At 37.8% G+C, this 21,232-nt stretch overlaps 1 protein-coding gene across 10 annotated transcripts in view; it reads left to right on the plus strand.

Annotated features, from left to right (window-relative positions):
• Nucleotides 1–21,232, plus strand: part of LOC126175874 (serine/threonine-protein kinase tousled-like 2) — a 596,427-nt gene that overhangs the window by 549,901 nt on the left and 25,294 nt on the right. For 9 of the 10 annotated variants that reach the window (XM_049922899.1, XM_049922901.1, XM_049922903.1 and 6 more), the window contains 4 exons: nucleotides 83–342; nucleotides 12,403–12,537; nucleotides 12,953–13,045; nucleotides 17,521–17,768. In XM_049922899.1, the coding sequence (XP_049778856.1) occupies nucleotides 83–342; nucleotides 12,403–12,537; nucleotides 12,953–13,045; nucleotides 17,521–17,768 (736 nt within the window). The remainder of the gene's footprint in view (nucleotides 1–82; nucleotides 343–12,402; nucleotides 12,538–12,952; nucleotides 13,046–17,520; nucleotides 17,769–21,232) is intronic. The other variant, XM_049922900.1, reaches the window with a different exon arrangement.

Below are 21,232 nucleotides of genomic sequence, written 5' to 3' on the forward strand. Positions count from 1 at the left end.
TAACGAGAGGTATTTAGGACAGGGACATATTCAAGTGCTACTGTTTGTAGTGTTTGCTAAATGTGATAAACATTTGTTTCAGGTTCATCTCACAGTGACAAAGAGGTGGACCCAAATACTCCAGAGAAACTCCCTCGTTCAGCTTCAGAGCAAAGAAAGCGCAAGCGAAAGGTGGATGATGGAGGAGGGGGAACGGTTGTGGGTGCAGGAGTACCAGTGGGGGCAAAGGGGGCAAGGGCAAGTGACAACAAGAAGATGACAGAATATTTCCCAAAGCATGCGAGCAACAGTCCGATTAGGCACGGGGGCTCTAAAAGTCCATCACCACAGCAAGGGTTTATGGTAAGTGTATGCACAGCTTTTATGCATTATAATTTTGAAGCCAGTCCTGACTGTCAATTTAGACAAACAGTGTGCGTTTTAACCAGAAGTTTTCTTCTAAAACTGCAGATATTATGCAGTGGTAATCAGTTTGTTGCTATATTCTGTGAAACATTTCATGCTATGCATGTAGGGTGTTCAGCAGTCCCTTTCTGTTTGTACTTGGCTCTTGAATAATGTAAGAAAATGGGAGCAACAAAACTTATTAGCTTTTTTTAGTGATTTTTAACGTGCCATGTCAGGTGTTTGTGTCCTGTGAAAATTATGTGGGTGGAATAAAATGGTAAACATTAGCATTTGTGGTTGAGTTGCATGGTGTAAAAAGTGTGGAATGTAAGTGAAGTTTTTATAGGAAACCAATGTGTAATAATCAAGGTTAAAAGTTGGGCGGCAATATAGGAGTAATCTTTCAAATATAAAGGACAGAATAATAGTTCTTGAGTTCAATATGTTTGTGTTACATATAAATTTCGTTAGTCTTAGCTCTTCAGTGAAATTGCAATTGCACATAAACTGCTTAACTGTGAATATTGTTTTGAATTAGCACACTTGCACAGTATGTAGTGAAGTCACTCAACGTAGGCCATTGTAGCAAGTATTAAGTGTGACAAGTTGTTGAATGACAGTCCTGATATCTTGTGTGGTGCAAAAAGAGTTGCCAGCTACAAACTCGTGAAAAGGGTTTTGTCAAAGTATTTGTGAATAGTAATAGTAATGTCTACTATGTGTTGTACAATTCAGTATACACAATCGTGACTCAAATTTGTAATTTTACTGTAAAATTTAAACGAAAGTGACATTTTGGTCCTTGGGAGAAAGTGAAAATATTTTTATAATGCATAATGTAGTGATGCCTGCTCTGCTTACTAAAATGTTTCTGCAGTAATATTTTCCTTCTTTCACAGGCACAGTTTACCCCTCCTCCAGTTGTCAGGCTGATGTACCTCAAAGAAAATCTTAATTGGGTTTCTATGAGTTTAGTAATTTCAAGAACGATACTTTGGAATAAAAAAGCTATCTAAAATTTTATGACAGCTACTATGAATTACAAATATTTTAATTGATAAACTTTAAGTGCAGTATTATAAGCCAGTCCTCTTGAACAGTACCTTCAGCTAACTGAAATATTTTTCAAGCTTGTTCTTAATTTTGATTACTGTCACTTATTTTGTGGAAGTGGCTAACGTTTCAGTTTTGTGAGGTAAAATTCACATGGTTCTGGCTTGTGTTTGGAGATACTGTGTTCAGACTACATGCGAAAAATACCTTTTCTGACTAATAATCTAGGCTTTATTTCATGCTTCACAAAAGGAGACACCTGTTGTATGTAATAAATGAGATGTTTCCAATTGATCTGCTTCTGACTTGAAAGTAATAATGGTTTACTTAATGTCACACACAAACATAGATTGCCAAATGGTTTATCTTCTTCTCATTCTTACATTTGTTCATAAAAGTGTGAATTGTGATATGTCATTACTGGAGTTGGTTATAACTATACAATTAAAAAAAAAGATAACCTTTGACAGTATCACTGCCATTGCATTCTTTTATAAAATGCTTTCATCTTCTCTGTCTTAGCACCATTCTCTGGTCCAGTGTCATCAGATGTTCAGTATTGATTAGTTGTTTACTGAAATAGATGACTTGAAAGCTGGAAGGTGTCATCGTGCTGGCAGACTAATTGGCAGTGTGATGAGACACTGGACTTGTATTTGAGAGGATGGCAGTTCAAATCCCTATCAGGCCACCTAGACTTAAATTTTCTATTTTCCTAATTTGCTTATGGTGAATACTGGAATGGTTTCTTAGAAAGGGAACAGCCAATTTCTTTCCACATCTTTTGCAGACCTGACGTTGTGCACTGTCTTAATGATCCGCACATTGATGGAGTAGAGAGCATGATATACTTTGTTTTGTTTATAAATGCAGGGCCCTCAGTAGTGTCTCAAATCCACAATTCCCTTTTATTTGTACTTGTTAGTTTGTCAAATTTTGCTTCATATAATGTTTAAAGGGATTTGTAGTGGTTGAAAAACCAAAAATTTTTATAATATTCGTCATTATTCATCACAAAACACGCACATAGCCCCATTTCAGCATGATGGCAGTGTTGCCACCATAATACGGCAGCTTATTCCATTATTCTTATGGCATCGAACAAGCCCTATGTTACAAAGTGACTTTAAACGAAATGAATATTTCTCCAATTATCAATATTGCTGAAGACCAATTTTCAGTTTGATTCAGGAGATGCAAATTACGTTCTTCACCCTTCACCTGTTGTTGGTTCTGTTAGACTGCAAATCGTGTTTCTGTTGACTTGGGTTGACATAGAGCAGAAAGACTAAAATGATATAAAAATGTAAACACTAAAATATTAACATTACAGATAAAATGTGATTCACATGTATCAAAAGATTGCATTTTTATCACAATTACAAATGTGAACTAGAGTTTTCCAGGGAAAAGTCTCGCAACTAACTCATTTGTATCCATGTTTTAATTAATATCAATTTGAACAATGTTGTTTGGGTGAGATCTGTTATCTGTATCGAAGTATTTTGACCTTGTGAATTGACTGTGATGCTTCAAATAATCCAGAATGCTTATCAAAAGAAAAGGTTTAACTTGGTTTGAGCTGTGCTCCCATATCAGGCTTTGCAGGACTGTTTCATTGAAGTAATCCCCAACAAACCTAGAGTCTTGACTACAAATAAAAGGTGGTTTTGGCTTCCAATAAATGTTTGTAAAGCTGAGCATAATTTCTAAAAGAAAAACCAAATACAAAAACTTGAAAGGCATGAGCAGAGCTGGTAATGCAAGTACAAGTAAAGACAAATATAGAAGAAGGCAGAGAGTTTAAGTAATTTTATGTAGTCAAAAATTACAAGGGGACCAACTGTTGTTGTTAAAATTTAGGTTATGATCAACTTGGGACCTTCCATCTGAAACGGTAGACTGTGACTTACAAGGGAATGGTCAGACTTGTCATGCTGAAACATGTATTGCTTTTTTTTAGCACTGTTATTTAACTGTGCAAAAGGTCCGTATGCAAAATTGTAGCTGCTGACATGAACTGGAAGTCACCTAAAAAAAATCACGAACATGGCTGTGTTTCCTGCTTGGCGCTTGCAGTGACAGCTGGCCACCCCTGGAAATGGCGAGTCGCGAGTGTTGTGCGCATGGTCGGGAAGCGCGGCCGTCTTACCGCGGCGTTCATTAAAGAGGAATATCGCTGCACGGTTTTGGTGTAAAGGGGAAACGAATATTCGTTTCTGTGGCATGCACATCCTTTTAATTTCTGGTATGTATTTCGAAACATACCGTCCTGAAACTGGCTAGAGATGTGAAAGATGTTCTGTACATGTCCATCTATACTCCGCAAGCCACTTTACGATGAACATTCAATCCCCCCTCAACAGGTGATGGCGAACCCTTTAAATGTTTTGCTGCTTGCCATGGAGATATACCACAGACGCCAAATGAAGCAATCAACAGAAAACACGCGTGAAGTCTGTGTTGTGCGACATGGTTGTTAAACTTATAGACGAGCATGTAAATGGTGCAGACATGTGGCTATAAACAACTGAAACACTCGATATTGCAGACTGTGAATCTACAGACGGCGAAGACACCGACGAAAGTTGCACTCATGAAGACTCTTCGAGTGATAGTGCCACGTACCATCATCAATTATCTCCGAAAGTAACACCAGCAACTACAGTTACCTTTTCAGACAAAGAAAAAGCGGTGACGTATTGGTTGAACGAAAGTGGTAAGATACGCCTACGTGTCGGTACTGTTCAAAATAAGTATCGCTTTGTCCGTTCTGAACGTGAATTGTATAGATGGAAAAAGTAAGTCGCTGGACGACGTAAGAGTAACTGGAAATTGCGACGGAGATAAATGCGCGACTTTTTGAGCTATTTACCGATGCCAGACAACAATCATTTAGTGTCAGCGATACAACTTTGCGTGATTGGGCGTTAGAGAGTGCCAACGCGATAGGCACTAAAGAATTTACAGCTTCTCGAAGTTGATTAGTCGCTTCAAAAGATCACATAAAATTGTGGCAAGAAAAATAACAAAATTTGTATCTAACTTTTCTTACAAATGCAAAAAATGAGATCGCTAGTTTTAGTGAATCGTACGTGTACAATGCAGGTCGGTCAGGTTTTCAAAAAGAAATGCGTGCGGAAAGAACACTGTCATTCAAAGGGGAAAAACATATTGAGGCGATTGCGCAGTCCACGACTGCACTCACCCATTCATATACTACAATGCCCATAATTAGTCTGGATGGTTCATTGCTGCCTCAACTATATGTGTGTCTTCAAGAACCAACTGGACGTTTTGGACCACGTGTCAAAAGAACAATGTTCTACGCAAACAATCTTGTGGTAGACGCATCGAAGTCTGGAAAAATGGGAAATGAAAATGTTACACGTTTCATGCGTCATGCTTTTCTTCCGTTCTGCGGGAACAAATCTCTTCTTCTAGATTCGTAGTCAGGTCATAAAAGGTCTGATTCATTAAAAGCTGTATTTTGAGCCTACCCTGACAAAGAAGTAGAGATACTTCAGATTCCACCTGGCACGACAAACGTAATTCAACCTTTAGACAGAGAATTTTTCCGTCAGTGGAAGGCATTTTGCAGAAAACTAACAGAAAAATATTGTGTGCAGATTATTGCAATTTCCTGTCTATCACCGTGACAATATTCTCAAGCTGCAGTCAGTGGTACATTATCGATTTTCCTCCCAACTGTTTCAGAATTTGATTAAATATGTGTGGCACTCGTCGAAATATACTGATACTAGGCCTGATTCATTCCTAACACCAGCCCAGTTTTGTCTACGGACATCTTACAACGGATGTGATTCGCAGGGCTGCCATATGTAGTCTTTGCTTGTATGTTCTTGGTGCACAAAAACCTATGTTTTGAACATTGTATCAATATTTCGCATTTTTGCGGTAATTACAAGAAATAAAATTTGGACGTGTTCTAAACCGTATATTTATTTGTGTCTATTTCATAGCTATTTGGAAAGAATGTCGTAGATAACATATCAGCCATATTTGTCAACGAATGTTTCATTATCATATGATCGCTTTCACTGGGGGAATCAGCTCTCTCACTGCTGTGGCGAGAGAGCGGCGCGTAGCTAACGCCACCTTGTCCCTAGATGGCGTTGGTATAACATAGCGAGAGAGGTCAGGGTTATACAAGACGCAGTTATAAGCGCGGAAACCATGCGACAGTAATGTCTTACTTCATAAAATTGTTTACAGACTTCGAGGTCATGTCAGCAGCTAAAATTCTGCATACAGACTTCTTGCAATGTTAACTCACAGTGGTAAAAAAAGCAACACAGGTTTCGACATGACAAGTCTGACCATTCCCTTGTTAGTAGTGTTCCCAACCAATCTTTGGTTTATGAAAAGAGCAGAAAATTTAAGGGAATTGTATCACAACATTAACCCCTGACCTTCCTTTCATTGTAACTAAAGATTGTTAGCATCTAGTAGACACTATGAACAAAGTGGCAATGTGGTAAAGGTTGTGAGACAAAAGGAGACAAGCTGGATTCATTGATATCTTCCACGGAGGCTAGCTGCACGGTTTGCGGTGTCTTGCCCCAGTTTGCACAACTCCCTCACCCCACCCCGTCAAAGGCAACCCTCAGGTGTGTGTGTGTGTGTGTGTGTGTGTGTGTGTGTGTGTGTGTGGTGTCATTAATGTAAGTTAAAGCTAAATTAAGTAATGTGTAAGCCTAGGGACTGATGACCTCAGCAGTTTCGCCCCGTAGGAACTTAACACAATATTGATACCTAATACATTCCTTCAGCTTCCAGCAGTAACATAATAAATCAATATGCAACTGTCTCTTATAATCGTGAATATCTCAGTAATCACAGTATTTAGTACACCTGTGGGAAAGCAAAGGTTTCGCCTGAGATGGTTCTTGATATTAATGCCTTTAGACCTATCGAAAAAATGAAAGTATCAGACCACTGTGGAGTTGTAGGGGTGTTTATAGGAAGGTGTAATGTAGTTACTGTGTTTTACAGACTGTAAGATGCTGTAGACCATAAGACACACCATAATTTTTAAGAAATTTTTAAAATAACATTTTTACCATTATTATTTGATTGCAAAGCTAGAATAAAAAAAAGCTGAACTGACCTCCAAAAGCCTTAAAAAAAATCATCTGAACTTTCCTCCTCCGTCATCGTCCCCCTCTTCATATATGATGGTCTTCACTGCCATCGAAAGCAGTGCTTATGTCACACTTCTTGACAGATTTAACAATAATGTCTTCTCTCACTCTAGACCACACCTGTTTTATCCACTCACACACTTGTTTGATTGTAGGTCATTTTAAAGCTCCCTTCGGCATGAATCCATATTGGGTTTCATCCATCTTCCATTCCTTTCTCATATTTACTTTAAAGTCTCGATAAATAGACATCAGGAGGTAGCAGTTGTTTAAGTAAGTCCTCCCACGAGAATAACGGCAAGCTCTGTTTTTCCCTATTTCAGTTTCTCTTTCACCGAATTTTCCAGATGATGATGATTAAACTGATGTATCACAAGAAGAGAAATCTTCTTCAATAAAGCACCTTTCCTTCTCTCCTGCACTTTGCTAATCTATAATTTCATATCAGCTTCATTTATCCAACCCTAATCATGTACGTGACCACCACTACCTGGAGGTAATTCAGTAGGTTCTGCCTTTTTGTTCTTAAAAATGATTATTGGATTAAGTTTTGTACCATCAGTACAACATGAAGGGACAACACTGTAAAGCATTTTTTCATGTTCACTGTATTTTTATAGTTAGTTTTAGCACCTTTCACGTCAACATTTTTGTTTGTCTATACTCAATGTTTTGGCTTAGTTCCACACTGGTTTTGTTTCATGTTGGATAATAATGTGATGGAAAGATAAAATATTATCTTCATACTCTTGTGGCATTTTATGAGATACTTTGGTTACAGTTCGTGTGCTAAGTCCGTGACACTTCATAAACCTGCAGCACCAGCTTACTCCACCTTTAAAATTTGTTAATTTCCACTGTGGCTTAGGAGTGTGTATTTGAATCATTTTTGTATTAATTCCATTGCCATTTTGGCAGCATCCTTGAATCCATTTCATTACATCAAGTTTTGGTCATTTTCCATTCAGTCCTCTATTAGCACAGTTCATCAATTTATTTATTTTCAGTTATTCTTCGCTAGCCCGCCAATGACAAAATGGTTTTTTCTGTTGATGGAGGGCTGAAATGCCTCTTGTCAGCCTCTCAGCTGCTCTGTTTCCATGATGTTCTGCATATGCTATTTCTTTCAATTTATGGGCAACATCATATAAATACCTTTTATTTTTTTCCATTACAAAACTAACTGCTGACAAAAATATTGTCCTGTTACCGGTAACACAAGTATTGTGAATATCTACAACTCATGTTCATCACAGTGCACTGCTACTGCCAGTTGAGTCCAATGTTGCAAGATAGAGAGAAGTTACCAGTGACATCAAATATATGGCCATTTTTAAGAGTGGCAAGAATTTTAACTGAAACAGCTGAATTTTAGAGGCAATTTTTCGAAGGAAAAATGCATAATATAATCCATAAAATTATGATAGATTACACTGTCTGTGGTGTCAACAAAACTTCCATCTCAGTCTTACCTAGACCTTAGGCTGTGTTATAGATGTACAGAATTAAATAATTTTTGGTGTATGCTAGAAATTTTACTTTGAGAAGACCATGACCATGGTGCTGCTCCAATTACGTCAAGTCTGAACTTGTGCAGTCTGCAGTAATCTTGCTGACAGAAAATGAAACTACTAGCATTCTTTTTTACTTATTTGTAATCTGAAACTTTCATATGCTGCTATAGTCTTGTCCACAGTAGTCCCTATGGAGGATGGCTATAATGTTCAAATGTTGGAAAAAGGATAAGAAAGAACTTTGCTGTAGCTGCTTAAAACCCAACTGCTTCGGAGTGTCAGCCCAATGTACAAAAATCGGCATTGGAGCTGATGTGGGCATTACTCCACAGTGCCATCCTGAGCATGGTCCTAGGGGATGTTATGCGCAGATTGCCTTCCTAGGGAGAGGAAGAACACAATTATGTCCTCTTCTCCCCCTCCCCCCCCCCCTACACACACACACACACACACACACACACACACACACACACACACTCTACCACACTCAAATACACTGCCTGAAACTTTTGATCACATACACAACAGCTTGTGGTTAGGTTTTGGGTCGGTGGTAAAGACTGTTTAGTCTGTTTTCCTGAAGTCTGTCACTTGCCACTGTGAGAGTATATTTTAGCTATAAATCTTTCTTACAGAATATGTAATTTGTTAGGAATTCAATTTTTTTCCTCCAACCATTTTGAACTTTCGGTGGAAAGAACACGAGCTTGTTGATTTGTTTCTGTCACTTGTCTATAACTTCAAACTATAGCACTGGCCAAAAATGGCTTCTAGCAAAAGAACTCGTCTTCATGTATCTGTACATGAAATGTGAAATTGTTAGCAGCTGGCATGTAGTATGCTGCTTGTGATGACAGAGAAAGAATAAAATGTCTGCTCCCATGCAGTCATCAACCATTTGATGTCCACTGGTGGATGAAGGCCTCCTCTACACTTCTCCCTAGAGCAGGGTCTTGAACTGCAAGCGTCAATGTTCATGCACAGTTTCTGATGTCGCCCACTAACCTCACATTAGGTTGTGTGGGTGCCGCAAGGTTCGGTCTTGGGTCCTCTGCTGTTCTTAATATATATTAATGACTTGCCATTCTATATTCACAAAGATGCAGCCGATGATAAAAGTATAGCTATCACGCCCAACAGTCAAGAATTAACTGGTGAAATTGTAAATGATGTTTTTCAGAAAATCATTAAGTGGTTCTCTGCAAATGGGCTCTCATTAAACTTTGACAAAACACAGTATATACAGTTCCACACAGTAAATGGAATGACACCATTAATAAATATATAGATAGATAATAAGAAATCGGTAGCTAAGGTAGAATAGTCAAAATTTCTAGGTGTATGCATTGATGAGGGGTTGAACTGGAAAAAACATACTAAGGATCTGCTGAAACGTTTGAGTTCAGCTTCTTATGCTATTAGGGTCATTGCAAATTTTGGTGATGTACATCTGAGTAAATTAGCTTACCATAACTATTCTCATTCTCTGCTTTCGTACGGCATCATATTCTAGGGTAACTCATCATTGAGAAAAAGTGTTCATTGCACAAAAGCGTGTAATCAGAATAATTGCTGGAGCTCATCCAAGATCATCCTGCAGACACTTATTTAAAGAGCTAGAAATCTTCACTGTAGCCTCACAATATATATATATTCACTTCTGAAATTTTTTATTAACAATCCTAAGGAATTCAAAAGTAATGGCAGTGTACATGCCTACAACACTGGGAGAAAGGATGATCTTCACCACTCAAGGTTAAATCTAACTTTGGCTCAGAAGGGGGTAAATTATGCTGCCACAAAAGTCTTTGGTCACTTACGCTAATAGCATCAAAGGTCTGACAGATAGCCATATAGCATTTAAAAGGAAATTAAAAGAATTTCTTAATGGCAACTCCTTCTATTCATTAGATGAATTTTTGGATATAGTAAGTGGGTAATTTACCAACCTCCATAAAGAAAAATTAAAAATGTTGTGTCGTGTAATATTTTGTCTAATGTAATATCTTGGCACAAGCTTTATAGTATAATTTTGTTTGGGATTTAAAACTTACCTGTTGTGTTCTATTCATTTTTAGTCAGTGGCTTTTTACACTTTGTCTGGCTTTTGCTATTAACTATATGGTAACTTTGACATTTTTTTTGTTTCATTTTGTCCCTGTCAAGACTTACTTTCCTTCATTTTGTGAAGGATGTGTTTAATACAGTCCTGCTCTTCGTAAATCTACTAATTTATTGCCTTTGTTATTTATGGTATACTTTGTTTTCCATTGGAAATACCTTGAATGAAAGTTACTTTTCAGACACTAATATGCAGCAGGTTGCTGTAGAGCATAAGCAGTGCCTGGTTTCCTGGCTCATACTAGCATTTTTCTATTGCATGAAGTCTCAGCTGGACAGGTGAACTGAGTACATTGTTCACTGTGGTTTCTCTGCTACTATAGACCACATGTATCTGTACAAAAGGGGCTAACACATTGAATTTATTAAACATAAGAAAAAGTGGAGATACTTTAACTCATTCAAGCCAACCAAATTTATTGTAGCGTAGTAATACACATTTTCCCATATTAAGCAGTACTAAAATTTGAAGCCATTCTCTGGGCATTAAATCTTGGCAGCATAGTTTTTAGCAATTACAAATTATTATTTTATTGCTGCTTTTCAAACTGCTCCCTTAATACCCTCATTCCCAGTTGAATACATGTGTACAGTGGTCTAGGAAACAACTGTACTGTGATTGAGTAAAGGGGACCATGAAAGGATTATTTCCATTTAGAGGCTTATGAAACAGTTGAACCAAACCCTGAAAACTACCTGCAGTGATAGTATGCTTTTGGTGTTGTAGCAGATTCGATGATTGTTTTTTAGATTAGAAATCCTAAAATAACTCGTTCACCCATCGCACTGATAAAACACCATACATTGCCACCTTGCAGAACACTTCAGTTAAAACAAAGGATTTATGACAACTGGCAGGAGATGAAACCAAGAGGCCTGCTCATTGTTAATGATGATTGTAATTAACAACTATATAAAAATTTGATCATGCCATAAAAGTACATTCAAATTACATAAAGCCTGTCTATTAACTGAAGAGTTCAAAGCAGCAGAACAGATATCTTCACATGCTATGTTGGACTTGGAAAGTTTTTGAATAGTGATAGTTCAGTATGATGGAATGCAAGAAGAAAAGTTCATGAATACCAGAGGCTAATCTTTTAAGCACAAACAAACCTAGTGACAGTGTCAAAGAACTAGTGTGCATGACCAAATTTCCACAAGAAGCTAGCTCTTATAACGTAGCAATGCAGTTAATTTGAGACACTCATAAGTTGGGCATGGAAGATAACATAATGTCTCAAGTAATCATAGTTGTTTGAGGACAGTAATCTGGAATGATTTCTTGGCTGGTGTAAATAATTGAGAGTTTGAATATACATTACACTCACAATTTTCAGTGCTATATGGTTTTTACACCAGAATAATACTCTTATTGTAAAACTCCATTGTACCCCCTCAGTTCTTCTCTTACTGTTTGCCACCTTCTTCTTTTCTTCTTCTTTTCCTTGTATTTACTTTGTTTTGCCAACATACTTAAGTTTTCAAGCTACCTTTGTCTCATTTTCGGTGCACATTTTATTAAAATTATGTTTGTGTTTTCCATCTTATTATGGAGTCTCCAGCAGCTGAAGTTTTCTGTTTACTAGCAAATGTCTGTATTACATTCATGAAATGAAATGGTCAACTACAGACAAGATGGTGGGCATAAATTCCTCATCTTTCTTCAGTTTCAGTGAAACATGAGTGTTGGTTCCCCCCCCCCCCCCCCCTCCCCACTGGCGTTGGAGTATTTTGATGTAATCATTTAGAGAAATAATCTTGTGAAGTGCAGAAGTTAGATATGTGCTGTGGTGCAACCTGTTTTGCTTGTGGTTTCCATAGGTAGTTGAAGAAATTGTATCACATTGATTTAAAAAAAATGCAAAAATGGGAGTGTAAAGGTGGAGACAGCCAACACTTTCAGGGTCCTTATGTATTTTGCAGAATGGTTTGGCAGTATTCCCATAATAATTAATCAGCTGCTGAAGATGCAAGCATAAAAAGATTTCATTCTGTACATTATAGATGATCAGCATTTTAAAAATTATGTATATACTTAAACCACAGTCAGTTATTCCAAAATCAATATATTTTCTGTTTAAATTCCATTCATTAGATTAATTTAGTGTAACTTAATATTGAAACTTTATTCACTTCAGAGAGTTAATAAGAGTAAGTAGTCACTTTTGTTACAGTACCCACCATCACCACAACCAATACTGCAGTCCCCACAGACACCAGTGCAGGGTGTACCACCAGAATACAGTATGATGCACCCTCCTAGGCCTCCACCTACGGTCAGCAAGCATGTTCAGGTAACTCAATAAATGTAATTTCATTATTAATTATTGGACAAATATTAATAATTCTGGAATCAGCAGTTGCAATAATTTGAGCTTATGAACAGTGTATTATTGATAAGTGCTATATTTTGTAGAGAAGTACAAAAGTTTAACTAATTCAGACCACCCATTTCACCTAGTAGATTAGAGAACTTACTTGCAAAGGTGTATAGAGAGTTGGTGGAGTGAAACCCAAGGCAGTGAAGTTCATAGATTTTATGTGAATTTATGTGAACAGTTGCTAGAATAATCATAGCATCAGTGACATGCTGAGAAACTAGGACTTCTTGATAGACAACCTAAGGAATAGATGCTTTCATGATTACTGCTTCAGACATTTGAGTGGCAAAAATGTTATTTAATTCTCTCTCTCTCTCTCTCTCTGCAGACTGAATTAACATGCCAAAGGATACAAGAGTTTGAGACACAGGCTTCGTCTGACCTCGAGTTGCGGAACAATAAAATAGATGAGCTGAACCGGGTATGTGAGAGTATTAATGATATATCCTAACTAATTTACATGGGCAGGTCAAAATGTTTTTGCACATTGTCACTGAAATCAATTACATTGCAAAAAAGACACGACACAGTTTGCCTAGCAGAAACTTTTGTGCTATGCAACTTCCATACTGCAGAAAATTCACAAAATCTGCATAGTGTAGACTAATTTAGATGGGTTAATTTTCACTTCAGTTTCTGTGGAGTAAGTCTGCTTTACTTTGCTTTAAATGACTTTTGATTCACTATTGATAACAAAGAATAGAGAAATTTTCGTAAATGATATGAAACAGTAGCTGATACTTATAACAAGACAGCAATTGATAGAACTGAAAACTGCCAAATGTGGAATATATTTTGTGTGTGTGTGTGTGTGTGTGTGTGTGTGTGTGTGTGTGTGTGTGGGCGTGTGTGTGTGTGGGCGTGCGCACACGTGTTTGTAGAGTAACGTAATACAAATGTGAGCACTAGGTGTAAAACTGAACAATGATGCTGACATTTGGACTAGCTCTTTTTCTTTTATTGAAAAGTGAAATTTATATACATATAAGTCTTGTTCACTTAAGACAGTCTTAATACAATGCTAACAGTAAGTGATTAGTAAGAGTAATTTGTGAAACACTATGAATTTGTATGGTATGAGGAAGCTGATTGAAATGCTAGGTCAACTATGGGAATTGTGGTATGTAGTTGACACTGTTGGATTCATTTTCTGACTGAGGCTAGTCAGTTATCTAATAAGGGAAAAGAAAATTATCTGCCTGAGTTCACAAGGTAATGGCAGAGAGACGTGATAATTTTTAGGTGAACCTACCAAGTACCATATCACATAGTCATTTTTCTGTGCTTACTGGGGAGTAGGTACAGAACTACTTAAGTTATTAAAGAGTCCAAAAAGTGTTTCAACTGCCTTCATAGATGTAGCAAATCCAAAATTAATATTTTTCATGTACTTGCTACTTAACACCCTTGTACAGTATAAATATATCCTTATCGATATCAGAATAATTTCAAGAATGTGTATATTTCCTCTAAATTAACACCCATGACATTCCAGTGTAAAACTTAACAAATTATAACAGCGTTTTATGTCAAGAAGTTTCTCCAGTTAGATAAATTATTAGGCTTGTCAGTCTTAAATCTTCAAAGGAAAAATAGTCATTAACCTTAATGATCAGAATCTCCTTGTACACAGTTGACTGTCTTGTTGCAATTGACTACACAAGAGAAGCATGCCTCCTGCACCTTCCTGAGCATGCTGTTGTCGTACTGAGTCTTACCTGTTTGAGTGCTAATTTTCATTTACGTGTAAACACCAAATTTGCTGGTGTTGTGAGAGCTGTCGGCTGTGGAGTTATTCGTAGTGGAAGTTCTTAACAGTTGTGTGGTAAACACTCTACACTCCTGAGAACTGAAAGAACAGCAGAAGTGTCATCCATACATTTCAGAACATATGTGCGTATTTGCTCAAGAAAATGTGTAAAAGCAGTCACATCAAGCAGTATCTTGAATGCAGTCAGTAGTGCCTTGTTGCTTTGTCCTTTATATAATTTTCTTGCAAAGTGGCAAGTAACAATGAAAATTATTTGTGCAGTAAATCTGATTTTTTATTGTTGAAATAATTTTTGTTAAAACACGTTTATCTGGTTACATTCTTATTTTTGAATTGTATAGTTTTTTTCAGTAAAATGTAAATACTTTTTGCTTTTAGACATTTCATCTGTCTCATAGGAGAACATCAGCAGGGAAAAAACAGAGACTGTATTGACAGGGTTATTACAAATGATTGAAGCAATTTCACAGCTCTACAATAACTTTATTATTTGAGATATTTTCACAATGCTTTGCACACACATACAAAAACTCAAAAGTTTTTTTAGGCATTCACAAATGTTCGATATGTGCCCCTTTAGTGATTCGCGCAGACATCAAGCCGATAATCAAGTTCATCCCACACTCGGCACAGCATGTCCCCATCAATGAGTTCGAAAGCATCGTTGATGCGAGCTCGCAGTTCTGGCACGTTTCTTGGTATAGGTGGTTTAAACACTGAATCTTTCTCATAACCCCGCAGAAAGAAATCGCATGGGGTTAAGTCGGGAGAGCGTGGAGGCCATGACATGAATTGCTGATCATGATCTCCACCACGACTGATCCATCGGTTTTCCAATCTCCTGTTTAAGAAATGCCGAACATCATGATGGAAGTGCGGTGGAGCACCATCCTGTTGAAAGATGAAGTCGGCGCTGTCGGTCTCCAGTTGTGGCACGAGCCAATTTTCCAGCATGTCCAGATACACGTGTCCTGTAATGTTTTTTTTCGCTGAAGAAAAAGGGGCCGTAAACTTTAAACCGTGAGATTGCACAAAACACGTTAACTTTTGGTGAATTGCAAATTTGCTGCACGAATGCGTGAGGATTCTCTACCGCTCAGATTCGCACATTGTGTCTGTTCACTTCACCATTACGAAAAAATGTTGCTTCATCACTGAAAACAAGTTTCGCACTGAAACATCCTCTTCCATGAGCTGTTGCAACCGCGCCGAAAATTCAAAGCGTTTGACTTTGTCATCGGGTGTCAGGGCTTGTAGCAATTGTAAACGGTAAGGCTTCTGCTTTAGCCTTTCCTGTAACATTTTCCAAACCGTCGGCTGTGGTACGTTTAGCTCCCTGCTTGCTTTATTCGTCGACTTCCGTGGGCTACGCGTGAAACTTGCCTGCACGCGTTCAACCGTTTCTTCGCTCACTGCAGGCCGACCCATTGATTTCCCCTTACAGAGGCATCCAGAGACTTTAAACTGTGCATACCATCGCTGAATGGAGTTAGCAATTGGTGGATCTTTGTTCAACTTCGTCCTGAAGTGTCGTTGCACTTTTATGACTGACTGATGTGAGTGCATTTCAAGCACGACATACACTTTCTCGGCTCCTGTCGCCATTTTGTCTCACTGCACTCTCGAGCGCTCTGGCGGCAGAAACCTGAAGTGCGGCTTCAGCCGAACAAAACTTCATGAGTTTTTCTACGTATCTGTAGTGTGTCGTGACCATATGTCAATGAATGGAGCTACAGTGAATTTATGAAATCGCTTCAATCATTTGTAATAGCCCTGTAACTTTTTAATGTGCCACGAAAACGATCAATCAGCATAAGAAGTCAAAAGGCCCGAGGCACAAAATCAGTTTCTACACTGAGTGAGTTTGACCAGAACACATTGTAACTTCCAATGTTAGCAACGCTGCCAGGGTCCTTTGTCTCTGTACATGCACAATGTGCAGCATATTGAGAAATTTATAGAGGTACAAAAGCACACACTTAGAGTAGTAGACTTTAACAAGAAAGATGATGTGTAAAACGGGCTCCAGATTCGTCTGTTCAGTTACTGCACACGAAAAATGTAGCAGTTCCCCTTCATATACTTAAGTGTTGTTACATCATACTTGTGCTTCTTCATGCAGTATCTGTTGTCGATTAAACAAAACACACACATTGTCCAGTATGCAAATATCTCCATTTGATGTGGAATCTCGTTAGCTGGAGTAGAATTGTCTACAGGGAAGAGTTTGGCTTCAAATTTAGCCCTAGTGACCAGTGAAGATATATCTGGAGACGCCCTAGACAGTGGTGGAATACCAACTTGACAGTTGCCTGTCATATGGCCCTACAACCAGGAGTGCTGGTCTGGGGTGCCGTTTCATTTCTTAGCAGTCCCTTTGGTTGTCATCCATGGCACCCTTACATCATAGTGGTATATTGATGATATTCTATGCCCCGTTTTGTGTTTTTCATTTGAAACTATCCTGAGCTTACATTTCAGCTAGATTAATACCTGTCCGCACACAGCAAAATTTTTATTGCTGTTTTTGTGATGACCAAACCCTATCTTGGTCAGATAGGTCTTCAGATGTGTACCCAATTGACAATGTTTGGAGTGTTATGGGCAGGGCATTCCAACCAGTTCAGGATTGTGATGATCTAATCAGCCAGTTGGAGAGAATTTGGCACATTATGCATCAGGGGTACACCCAACATTTGTCAGTGTGAAGCCAAGTGCTTGCATAACGACTAAAAGTGGACCAATGCATTATTGATTTGCTCAATTTGCATAGCTCTTTCTCTGGAATAAGTCGTCCAATTTTTCTGAAATTGTAATCGTTCGTTTGTACATGTACATAACATGTACCAATTTCTGTCCCGTTCGTTATTTGTTTGTGGTGTTTTTTAATTATTATTGTAGATTATATTTTGGCATTGACTGATTAGCTGAAAATGAAATTTTGCTTTCTAAAGTGCACAGTGGTGTGGAGGAAAGTGAACTCACATGGTGTTCAGATCTAAGTACAAAAAACTTCACTCGCATAAATATTGTTACTGTTACTTTAAAAGTTCTGTAAATTTTAAGTTATAGCAATTGGAAAAAAGTGGTAACGTATCGTCTATGGATAGCCTTTGTTTTTACAGTCAATGGAGGAGATGAGGCACCAAATAGCTCATCAACAGAAACAAATGGAGCAGCATAAATCTCACATAAATAAATGTATAGACGTTGTGAAGAAGTTACTAAAGGAGAAATCAAATATTGAGAAGAAAGAAGCACGGCAGAAATGTATGCAAAACAGATTGCGTTTGGGTCAGTTTGTTACTCAGAGGGTAGGGGCAACTTTCCAAGAGAACTGGACAGATGGATATGCTTTCCAGGAGCTTGCCAGGTATGTGACCTGCTGCACTAAACATTCATTTTGTTTTGTATTACTGTAGTGTATTAGCCATAGGTATTAGTATGGTATACATATATAAAAACTATACTCCAATGAACACTCTGTGCTAATTGTGTATGTGTAGCAACAAGACTTGTGCCTTAAGGCTGTAGGAACCTAACAATAACAAGAGAATAGGTGACAGCTTCAAACTTCTGAGAGTAAGAAGGTAGAATAACATTGAGATACATGAAATTTGGAAAAGTAGAAGAAAATTGATTTATCAGCAATTTTAGTTGGTTGGGTGCAGTTCATCATAAGTAATTTGTGTGTGAATTTGTTACGAATTAGGGCTTTATTCATTACATAACTCCATTAAAAGGGATCAAATAAGAAATTTCAGCATATATGGGAAGTACATTAGAGATAAAAGTACTCAGCAACTTTGATCGTAGATGAATTGTTGTTAGTAGATTCAGTGGTTTTTTACTAAAGATGGTTGGGCGAGCATTGCAATTTAATTTATAGCGATACGATTGTTGAGAATGTGGCTAGGCCCCAGTAGTGACAGTACACGCAAACCAAACTTGGAAAGCATTTTCAGTGGTCAGTGTAATATCGTTTTTTCCTTATAGTTTTGTTTGCTGTTCATTATCATAGCAAACAAAATTGTAAGAGAAGAAAAAGCATATTGTAACAGTGACCACTGAGGATGCTTTAGAACAAAGTGAAACATCTGGTCTTAATAAGACTCATTACTGTTGCAAAAATATGGAAATTAACCTATACAACTTACGGGAAATTAGTGCAGAGTGTTAGGTGCTTGGCTTTCCCTGAAAGATAGGATATTTTAAATTTAAGTGTATACAATGCATTTTAAATAAGTTATGATTTTTGACAGTTCGGTACAGGGTGGGTGACCAGAAGTGTAGCTGCCAGTGTCTGCTCATTCAGTTGATTTTAAAGAAACTATTAAGTAAAATGTGATTCCCACATATCTTATAGTTCCGTTAGTCAGCTTCATGATTTGCCTATCATTTCATTAATGGTTGCTGTTGATCTTTTTCAAGATACGTAAACTACTGCAAGAAATTCTTAAGATTTGCAGTGAAAAATAGGGATTGTTACGAATTTTCATTTGGCATGGTCACATGTTGCTGCATATGAAATCTGAAGGATATCATTGTCTCTAATCTCGAGAAAATGAAATGTATATAAAGTACTGTCACAAATGCTTATGCCAGTGAAAATGCTAGAATGAAATATTCATAAATCACTTGTATCTCATAAGTGCTTCAGATATTGAAACAAGATTTTGACAACTGATAGCACACAAAGAGAAGAGTATTTTGCCATTTGATTAATACGCGAAACTTCCATATCTGGCATAATATTCTAGTAACTACAGATTTTTTCCCATCGAAATTGTGCAATTTTTAATGGGCTAAGTTAGCTGGTGAAATGAGAATTACTGTAGGTTTTGCAACAATATAGAAGTGAACAAGTTACTAATTTGCTTTTATACTGAGAATGGGCTTTTCATAAACTATTGACACATCTTGTCCCCAGTTACTGAGTGAATAATACAAGTTTTCAGGGTTGTTGTAATGTTAACTGCATTAGAATGTTAGTGAATGAATATTTGTAAACTCCCATGTTTTGGCTAAACAAGCAGATTTTAACATGGGAACAAGAGAATTTAAGCACTACCCAAAACTTGCCACAGTCCTTGGTGAACCTATGTTTCCATAACTACGTTACTAATATGACTGACAACTCAAAAATGGTTGTGTGGTGTAAGATTTGCAGTAGCTTGTTTTGCCAGCATTTCAACCTTTCTTACCATAAACTTCCTGTTGTTATTTGCCACATTACTTTTACCTGGGCCCAAACACTTTCAAATATATTTAAATAGGCATCATACGGCGGAAACCAAATTAAACTGCCCTTCAGTAATAGCTAGTTTGTTGATCTGGTAACATGCGGTTCTCAGCTTATATGGCACTAAAAGTTCTGATAGCTCTGCTTCACATGTGCTAGGTTCACCTTTACCCAATGTAACATTTCTTTGTACCCAGACCAAAATATCCACTTCCCTCCATGGCATTGTTGCTTTATCAATCACAACACAGCTGTATGGCATGTTGTCCATTACTATTGTCCTATTGTCAAGTTGAGAGAAATATTTTGCAGCAGAACATTATCTTCACAGCTGGTGTGTGTGTGTGTGTGTGTGTGTGTGTGTGTGTGTGTGTGTGTGTGCTTGGATGATGACTGTTGTTAATTTTGTGTTCAGATGTAGTGCACTGTTACTATTAATGAAAGTCAACACAAAAGACTTGTTCACAATACCTGATGACAGCAGAACATTTAATGCCAAAAAATACCATCTTGCAATGAGACCTGACAAACATCAACGCATCTAATGGATGGCACCATGTGGTAGTGTATATCTACGGCATGGCAACAAAGATACTTTACAGATTGAACTGCTGGTGGTATAGTAGGGGAAACCTGGCCCACTATGGCTGTTGCCTGGATAGTAAGTAGTGTCCTGTTGCCTCTGTGGAGCCAAACGTGGAATGTCATAACCAATTTTAAACACACTATAGTTTATGTGATACAGTAAAGGATACTCTTGGAAATGTAAAAGAAATGAAAGGTGCAAATGAAAGTTGCACAGCCAAATTGCAAATTAGAAATAGCGAAGGTTTGGTTAATTTTTCTTGTAGTGTGTGTGTTTTTCTCAGAAGTGTAGCTTGGCAGAGTGGAAATAAAGATTCCTCGAGTAACTTAAAACCATTGCGACATGCAAACTCATAGTTTTTCTTGGATTTAATTGGATGTTATCTCAAATGTACATGATGTGATAAGACGTATCCGTACACCCCAAAAACACAGTTTTTCATATTAAGTGGATTGTGCTGTCACCTGCTGCCAGGTACTCCATATCAACGAACTCAGTAGTCATTAGATACTGTGAGAGAGCAGAATGGTGTGCTCCGCGGAACTCGCTGACTTCAAACATGGTCAGGTCATTGAGTATCACTTGTGTCAAAGTCTGTACAAAAGATTTCCACACTCCTAAACATGCCTAGGTCCACTGTTTCTGATGTGATAGTGGAGTGGAAATGTGAAGGAACACATACAGCACAAAAGCTTACAGGCCGACCTCGTCTGCTGACAGACCGCTGACAGTTGAAGAGGGTCGTAATGTGTAATACGCAGACATCTATCCAGACCACCACACAGGAATTACAAATTGCATCAGGATAAACTGCAAGTAGTTTGACAGTTCGGCGGGAGATGAAAGAACTTGGATTTCATGGTTGAGCGGCTGACCATAAGCCAGCCATCGTGCCGGTAAATGCCAAACAATGCCTTGCTTGGTGTAAAGAGCATAAACATTGGACAATGGAAAAAAATGTTGTGTGGAGTACACAACGTGGCGATCCAGTGGCAAGGTGTGGGTATGG

Source organism: Schistocerca cancellata, chromosome 3, assembly GCF_023864275.1.
Source record: "Schistocerca cancellata isolate TAMUIC-IGC-003103 chromosome 3, iqSchCanc2.1, whole genome shotgun sequence".
Lineage (NCBI taxonomy): Eukaryota > Metazoa > Arthropoda > Insecta > Orthoptera > Acrididae > Schistocerca > Schistocerca cancellata.